The following is an 8,602-nucleotide window of genomic DNA, read 5'->3' on the forward strand; positions in this document are numbered from 1 at the left end:
TGGAATATCCAAAAACAAAGTGTTCAAAAAAAAAAGCAAAAAAATCGTCTAAATATGTTTATAATCTATTTATGGTCAATGAATCCATATGGTGCCTCATCAAAGAGGTGAGACTCCAGCTGGTTTGTGGGGAGAAATTTTACTTGAGATTTTTTTTCTAGCCCCTTCAACCCAAATCGAAATTCAGACTGCATACGACTCCAAACCAAAATTTGATTTCGGGCCACGTGTGGCCCAGAAAACTAACCCTAATTTTTTCTTTTTGTGTTTGTAGTAGTTAATTTTGTTATATAACTTGGTGCATTTTCAAATCTGCATATAAGCATAAATGACATCTTTCCCCTAACCTTAATCCATTAATTACCTATGTCACAAGAACACACTATTTTTGGTAAGTAGATGAAAATTTTTACACTTATAGATAACATTTTGATATATATTTTTAATAATGTTTATTACAAACATATTTTTATGTATTAAAATATCAAAAATTTGTTTTCTATTGATTAAACACTAACAAACCCTGTTTAGATTGATTAACAAGACTCATTATTTTTTAAATTATTTATTTTAAAATAACCTAAGTTGTGGTACAATAATGGAGAACTCTAAGTAGCTCGGAAGCGAGGTCTGACCTATACTCGTTGCTCAATTCGACACATTTTTTTAGCATACTTTTAAGGAAAGAATGGAAAAATCAATTGGGTCTAGACCTCATCATGGTGGGTCTAGTTCTATTAGCACAGGATCGAGGAACGGGTCTTTGATAGTTGTGCATGGATCAGGAGTCCAACCCGTTGGGTGCCCTGCTCGTTTTCCATGAGAGCAGTCTTAATTCATCATTTAGGTGGCATAGTTGGTATTTTAAATTTTATATTTAGGACTCCAATCAGTTGAGAGTTCTGCATGTAGGGGTGTCAACGGTCGGGTTTGGTTCAGACCCAGGTGAAACCGGATTCGGATCAGATTTTCGGGTATGGTATCTGGTCCAGACATGAGTCTAATCAGGTCAAATATAAGAGAAACCATACCTGCACCCGATAAAAACTACATGAACCAGACCCGGACCATACTCGATAAAATAATATTTTTATCATTTTTACATTGAAAAATTGTGGGTCTTAATCAGAACTCGCGTCGGGCATGGGTCTGATATAAAATTTCACAAACTACACCTGGGTCCATGTATTAATCGGACCTTCGGGTCTAGACCCGGGTCTTAATCGGATCTTCTTATTTGTCACCATATCCAGACCCTACAGGGTTTGGTCCGGGTAAACCCGACCCGTTGACACCCCTACCTGCATGCATGTTTCTATGTTTTTCTTAGGGATGGCAGTGGACCGGGGGAAAGCGGGGCCCCGCCCCGCCTCACCCTGTTTGGACCGGGGATGGAGGGCATGAAACAGGGATGGAGGTGGGGATGAAGGTTAAAATTCATCCCCGTGAGGGGATGGAGGCGGGGATGGACTGACACTTTTCCCCGCCCTGCCCCATATTACTAAAATACCCTAAATCAAAAAATAAAATTACAAAATACCCACCTTCATAAATACTCTTCTCTTACTAACCCTGACCCTATGTTTTATCCGTCGGTGTCGCCGTTCAGAGGAAAGAGATAAGGTAAATGGGTTTTTTTTGCTCTGTTTGAATGAGGGAAACAAATCATATGTTGATAATCTCTTTTGCTCTTTTGAATGAGGATCAGGTTGATTCGTTTGCAGAGAAGGCTACGATCGAAATCAAGAAGCAATGCTCCCATTTTGAAGATCAGCTCTTGATTCGAGCTTTGGTTCGGGATTTTCTTCTTCAGTTTTTGTCATGCTTTTCTTTTGTATCGGTCTGCTTGAACTTTCTATGGTCAAAATTGTTTCAAGAACTTGGTTGTGAGCACCTGCTAACAGTTAAAATCCTATGTTGTGATGCAAAAGCTCTTTAAACTTTCTAGCTTGTGTGATCCTCCCATTTTGCACAACCTATTTACAGAATTGTTTTCCTCATTATCACATGTTAACTTTCTCTTCTGAATTAGTTTTATTAGATTATCTAACATTTCTTCAACATTATGAAATTTCTATTTTTTTTGGCTATCTTAATACTTGAAATCAACATCGATGAATGGACTGAAATTTGTGATTAAAAGAAATACTATATGGCTTGCTGTCGTCATCGCTGAATGGACTGAAATTTGTTGAGAGTTGTTTTTTTGAATGTTGCCATTTATCTTTGTGGGACTTCTGAGGAAGGGAAGTTGCATGTCAACTATCACTACAAGAAAAATGCTAATTTGCGACGGATATTTGCGACGGATTTTTTCCGTCGCAAAGTTGCGACGGATTAGCGGGAGAAAAATATTTGTCGCTAACATTCGAAATATTTGCAAAAGTAGCGACGGAAATATTTCCCTCGCTAAATCCGTCGCTACTTAGCGATGAATTAGCGACAAAAATTTTCCGTCTCCAAAACACTACAAAAAAATACTAATTAGCGATGGAATTTTTTCGTCGCTATTTAGCGACGGATTAGCGACGGAAAAATTCTTTTGCTAATTCCGTCGCTAATTTTCGATTTAAACCATCCTGCCTGAGGCGCGAAATTTTCCCTCCCTCCGTTCCCCCCCCCCCCCCGTTTGATTTAAACCGCCCTTCCTCTGACGACGCGTAGCGGCCCTCTGAGCGTCCTCCTCCTCCCGCTACCTATCCCCCGCACCGTCCTCCTCCTCCCGGCGGTGCCCCTCGCCGGTCTCCACCGCCCGTCCTACCTCTCCCTCGTCTGAGGCTCTCCGAGCGTGACTGGCGTCGGCCTTCGGACCGTCCTCCTCCTCCCGCTACCTCTCCTCCGCGTGCCATCCTCCTCCTCCCGGCGGTGCCCCTCGCCGGTCGCCACCGCCCGTCCTGCCTCTCCCTCGCCTGAGGCCTTCCAAACACGATTGGCGTCGGCCCCCGGACTGTCCTCCTCCTCCCGCTACCTCTCCCCTGTGTCGTCCTCTTCCTATCGGTGGTGCCCCTCGCCAGTCTCCTCCTCCTCACGCTACCTCTCCCCCGCGCCATCCTCCTCCTCCCGGCGGTGTCCCTCGCCGGTCTGCACCGCCCGTCCTGCTTCTTCTTTGCCTGAGGTCGTCCGCCGTGATTAGCTCACTGCGGGAGAGCGTCTCGACGCCGGAACCCGCCTGTGCAAAAAAATTTGCTTCCTGTCGGAGAACGCGCCGGCAGAGAGCAAATTTTTTTTTTTATTTTTTTTTAAAAATTTAACGACGGATTAGCGACGGATATTATCCATCGCTAATTTAAAATAGCGAAGGACTCGCGATGGATCATGTCCGTCGCTAATCCGTCGCAAATTAGCGACGACAGTAGCGACGGATAAGTTCTGTCACTATTTAGCGTCGAAAAATTCGCGATGAAAGTTATTCATCGCTAATCCGACGCTAATCCATCGCTAAACGGTTTAGCGACGGATTAGCGTCGGATTAGCGACGGATTTAGGTCGTCGCTAATCCACAGGTTTCTTGTAGTGTATTTGATGAAATGGCAAAAAAAAGATGGAATTGATTCCAAACAGAATGGTTCAACAGATTGGGTAAGCTGAAACCTTATTCAAATTTGGTAGAATCTTTCTCTAACTAAAATAATTTGTGGTTTTAAGTATCTCTTGTGTTGCAATATGGTTTCGCTGGGATCTTTAATTAGAAGGTACCTTTTCCAAATTTTGTACTTGAATGGCTTGATAGATCGTGTAGTTTATTAGAAATCTGGGAAGAAACCAACCAAACATAATTACAACCTGGATTCCTTTCAAGAAAACGGGGACGGGGTGGGATGAGACGGGGCAGGGATGGGGATGGGGGATGAGGCAGGGGAGAGGACGGGGGACGAGGCGGGGGTGGGGACAGGGACGGAAATTAATATTTTGAGACGGGGCGGGGGTGGAGGTCCAAAGTCTCCCCCGCCATGGGGGTGTGAACCGGGGATGAAGGTTAAATTTTAGAGATGGGGCAGGGGTGGAGACCTTATCCCCCGCCCCGGTCCATTGTCATCCCTAGTTTTTCTACTGGTGCATATGAAAAAAAAAATGTTTGTAACCTGTGCTCCTAAAGTTTCTAAAATAATATTTGTGCAGGTAGATTAGTTGGTACCACGAAAAGGTTAATCATATATCAAATATGAATCAACTTAAATTAACAAGTCCCTTATAACAAAATCATTTTTTGTCTACCAGACATTTCTAGCACAAACATGATTTTTTTATGACGAGGAACCATCACTGAAGCAACGAGAACACGGTGGAGCCCCACAACCACCCTGCCTTATGAGGTCCACCGCTGAAAATTACGGACACACCCATGCGCAACTGGATTTGTTCTGGTGCAATGTGATTGTACACTTTTAGTGTGACGCTGCACTTGATCACCCTCCATCTATTATTGGGTTCTGTGTCCCATAAATGAAGGGCTGTCAAGTCAGAGCACACTTTTCGTATGCAATGTGATTGCAGTACCGGATCCTCACTCCACAAAACATTGTCCCACTTAACACAAATATTTTGTTAATTATTTGTACCTGATATTTCATGCAAAAAAAGATGTCTCCAGAATAAATTAGAGAAGTCTTGGTAGGAACAGTAAGATAGTTGGTGGGGATCAATGGCTAAAGATGCATCGTTTAGTTCATGAAACCAAAGGCAGTAAGTTTTAAAATTGAAAAAGCCAACTCTTTGGTCCTGTCCTAGAACCAAGTTGGTTTGGTACTGTAGAATCTGCCGAGGGTGGAATCAAGTTCGTTATGAAGTATCATTCATAAAAAAATTAAAAAAGGTTAGTTATGAAGTAAATAATTCTTAACTCTATGGTCATGTGCAGTGTGCTGATTGCCGACTATTGGGCCATATAGGGCGAAAGACGAACCGGTTCAAATCCAAGTACAAGACCAACCCGTAGTAGGCCTTTGGAGGGTTCATGTTGGAGCTTTGGACGGCAGATCTGGCTCAAGCCTGCCGCACATAGTTACATATAGGGACCAACTCAATCAATGAGAAACAGTCTCACATTGTTTAACAACTTATGCATATTAGTGGATCTGGATATATATATATATATATATATATGGTAATGGTTTGGGTTTTTGCTCAGCTCGATTTGTTTTGGTTTGGTTTAGCCTTTGTCCATTCTTTTTGGCTTTTGAGATAGTTTTATCCCATAGCCTTTGATCAACCCTTCTTTTAAGTTGACTGACTGTTTAGGGCCTTGACTCGGTGCCCATTCAGAGCCGTTTATTTCTAACCGTTGGGCATTTATTCTTGGCCATTGGGGTTGGGGCTAGATATACATAGCCTTCCCTCATTCTTAACATCAACAACTCAAGCTCTCTTATTCTCTCTTCCTCTCATCCCTCAAAGCTTTCTCTCTAGCTTATACTTAGTCTAAGCTTAAATAAGCTCTAATAAAAAAGGTTATTCAAAAGTGCTATCTGTTGATAAAGCTTGAGCTCACCGAGTGCAGGACATGAACCAACCATTGAGAGCAGGTAAAACTCAGTTGTATAGTAGAAAAAGGTTGCACATAGCCCACTGCACCAAGGGCTTGATTCAACATGTGCCTCCTAGTCTACATCATATCAACCTCAATTGCCGTACCCGCTCAATTGCTTAACATAAAAGGCACAATAAAATAAAAAAGGCAATAAAAAAAAGAAAACCAAGACAACAAAAAGCATAATAAAAGTAAAAGGGTAAGAAGGAGGAGAAAAATTGCCACTTCCACCAAATCCAACCACTTTGAAGATTCTCTCGATTTGTCTATTTGTGTCTGCTTAAGTTCAAATCACACTCCTACCCATGACTAGGCCACATCAGAATCCATATCAAGAAACTAATGATATGAATTCAAATACCCCAATGAACTAATGACCAATAACTTAATTGAACTGCTATCAACCGAACCCCATGAAAAAAAACATTACAGAAATAGCTTTTATTAGAAAATATGCCTATGGTTGTGAATGGGACAAAGTTGGTTTGCATCCTGCGAGCTTGTCCTTAGATCCTATACATTCACTCAGGCCGTCAATGGGTCGGACCACTGCTAAAATGGGTGGGTCCAAACCCAGATCCAACTAAGTAATGCGAGTGTTGTATCCGGATTTGGGTCCAACCAAAATTTTCATAGGAAGAATTATACCAGGATCCGATGAGAATTACATAAACCAGATCCGGCCCATAGTCAGTAATATATATATATATATATATATATATATATATATATATATATATATATATATATATATATATATATATATATTAGTTTTTCACATTGAAAATTTGTGGATCTTAATCAGAACTTGGGTCGGACCAGGATTTGGTATACATTTTCATAAACCATACCCAACCCATTTAATAATTGGATCTCATGGGTCTGACCCAGATAGTTAATCAGACCCCTTTCTTTTTTAACCAAACCCTGACCTTATAGGATCTGATATGGGTCGGGATCGGGTCATACCTGATCCATTGACACCCCTACCATTCACCCTTTGTATGTGCATTGATCCACTAACGATTATAGAGTTTGTTCTAGTCTTATCAACTACTCATTCCACAGCCCAAAAACCACCATCATCAAATTATTCAAATAAACTATTCACCTATTCCTAAATTAGGCACTTAATAATCTGTGTTAGTTCAAGATTATTAAAATTAAGTACCAACTACTAAATCAAATAAATCGAACTGTAGTTGGTTATGCCTATTCAAGGATTATAAATTTAGAGCTTTTCTCTGCCTCCATCATTTCCTAGTTTTCATATAATCTCTCTCTCTCTCTCTCTCTCTCTCTCTCTCTCTCTGTGTGTGTGTGTGTGTAACTGTGCGTGCACTCATGCAAGCACCGGTAATGTGTTACACCAGATGACACAATTCACCAAGAAGCAAGAAGGGATGGCATCCCACAATCGTCTTCCACCTTTCTTCTTCCTCATCATCTTGACCCTTCCATTTGCTTCCACGGCTGCCCTGCCCAACCCTCGGCTGTTCAATGCCTACATTGCACTGCAGTCATGGAAGGAAGTAATCTTCTCTGACCCGAAAAATGTCACCGGAAACTGGGTCGGCGAAGATGTATGCAACTACACCGGCATTTTTTGCGCTCCGGCCCTTGACGACAACTGCACCACGGTCGTGGCCGGCATAGACCTGAACCACAAGGATATCGCCGGTGAATTGCCAGACTCGCTAGGCCTATTGACGGATCTAGCGCTCTTCCACATCAACTCCAACCGGTTCTGCGGTACCATCCCCAAGTCCTTCGCTCACCTACACCTCCTCTTCGAGCTCGACCTGAGCAATAACCGGTTCGTCGGCAAGTTCCCTCGCGTACTCCTTTCGCTGCATTCGCTCAAGTACTTTGACATAAGGTTCAATGAGTTTGAGGGGCGGCTCCCCTCCAAGCTCTTTAACATGAAGTTAGATGCATTGTTCGTGAACAATAACAGGTTCCAGACGAAGATCCCAAAAAATATCGGAAACTCCTCCGTTTCCGTAATGGTACTTGCTAACAACAACATAAGGGGGTGCCTGCCAAAGTCCATAGGCAGGCTGGGCTCAACCTTGAATGAGATACTGCTGCTCAATAACAACTTGACTTCTTGTGTTCCCGAGGAAATCGGGCATCTTAAAAACCTTACGGTTTTGGATATCGGGTACAATAAGCTTGTGGGACCCTTGCCCGAGAGCATAGGTAGCTTGAAGAAGCTGGAGCAGCTGAATGTGGCCCATAACAAACTTTCGGGCGAGATTCCGGCCAGCATCTGTGAGCTGCCTAGGCTCGAGAATTTCACGTATTCGTATAATTACTTCTACGGCGAGCCTCCCAGCTGCTTGAAACTGCCCCGGAAGAACGCGAGATCTGATGACCGGCAGAATTGCATCCATTACCGACCAGACCAGCGGCCAGAGGCAGAGTGCGAGGCGTTCCTCAGCCACCACATTGACTGCCGCAGCGTAAGTTGCCACCGGAGACCACTGCCACCACCATCACCTCCACTGCTGCCACCATCATCTCCACCACCACCTCCCCCACATCATGAATTCTCGTGGACGTGGCCATGATGGCAAAATGTGAAGAATGTACTTCATGTTAGTTCTCCTTTCTTGATCAAAATTTGGCTTTCTTTTTTATTTTGATGATCTTGGCAAAAATGGCAGTGTGATATGGTAGAAGAATAAATTGCTAATGTTTTTCTTAAAATAAAAGAACTAAAAAATTGGTAATGTTGTAATTGATGTTCATAGTTGATTTGATGAAAGTGTAACGGCACAATGACTGCGGAGTGCGTAGAGCATATGACCATATTGGCGATATTATGAAATAACATGTTCTATCGTGATATTTTCAAAGATCAACATAATACTAAAAAAATGCAGTACGCAGAAAATAACACATATTCTGAAAATATCGCAATTTTGTCATCGTATATAGGGGCGTAACATGAACACCCCTATCGTCGAACGCAGACGAACGTGCCGTGTGTGTCCGATTTGGCCAAAAAAAAGCCTTAAGCCGCCGGTAAAGGGCTTTTTTTTAGTGCTTCGGATGTGATCATCTCTCATA

General features: G+C 42.6%; 1 protein-coding gene and 1 long non-coding RNA gene across 2 annotated transcripts; both read left to right on the plus strand.

The window, feature by feature from the left end:
* Positions 1–1,468: 1,468 nt before the first annotated feature.
* On the plus strand, positions 1,469–2,077 carry LOC149830627 (uncharacterized). Its single transcript, XR_016433688.1, has 2 exons — positions 1,469–1,623; positions 1,709–2,077. It is a non-coding gene; the product is annotated as an uncharacterized LOC149830627 (long non-coding RNA).
* Positions 2,078–6,900: 4,823 nt separating this feature from the next.
* On the plus strand, positions 6,901–8,375 carry LOC149830628 (leucine-rich repeat extensin-like protein 2). Its single transcript, XM_090015500.1, has one exon. It carries the CDS (start codon positions 6,901–6,903, stop codon positions 8,098–8,100), a length of 1,200 nt encoding a protein of 399 aa, XP_089871626.1. The 3' UTR covers positions 8,101–8,375.
* The last annotated feature ends 227 nt before the right edge of the window (positions 8,376–8,602 follow it).

The sequence above is a fragment of the Nuphar pumila genome, chromosome 8 (assembly GCF_984573655.1).
Source record: "Nuphar pumila chromosome 8, dmNupPumi1.hap1.1, whole genome shotgun sequence".
Lineage (NCBI taxonomy): Eukaryota > Viridiplantae > Streptophyta > Magnoliopsida > Nymphaeales > Nymphaeaceae > Nuphar > Nuphar pumila.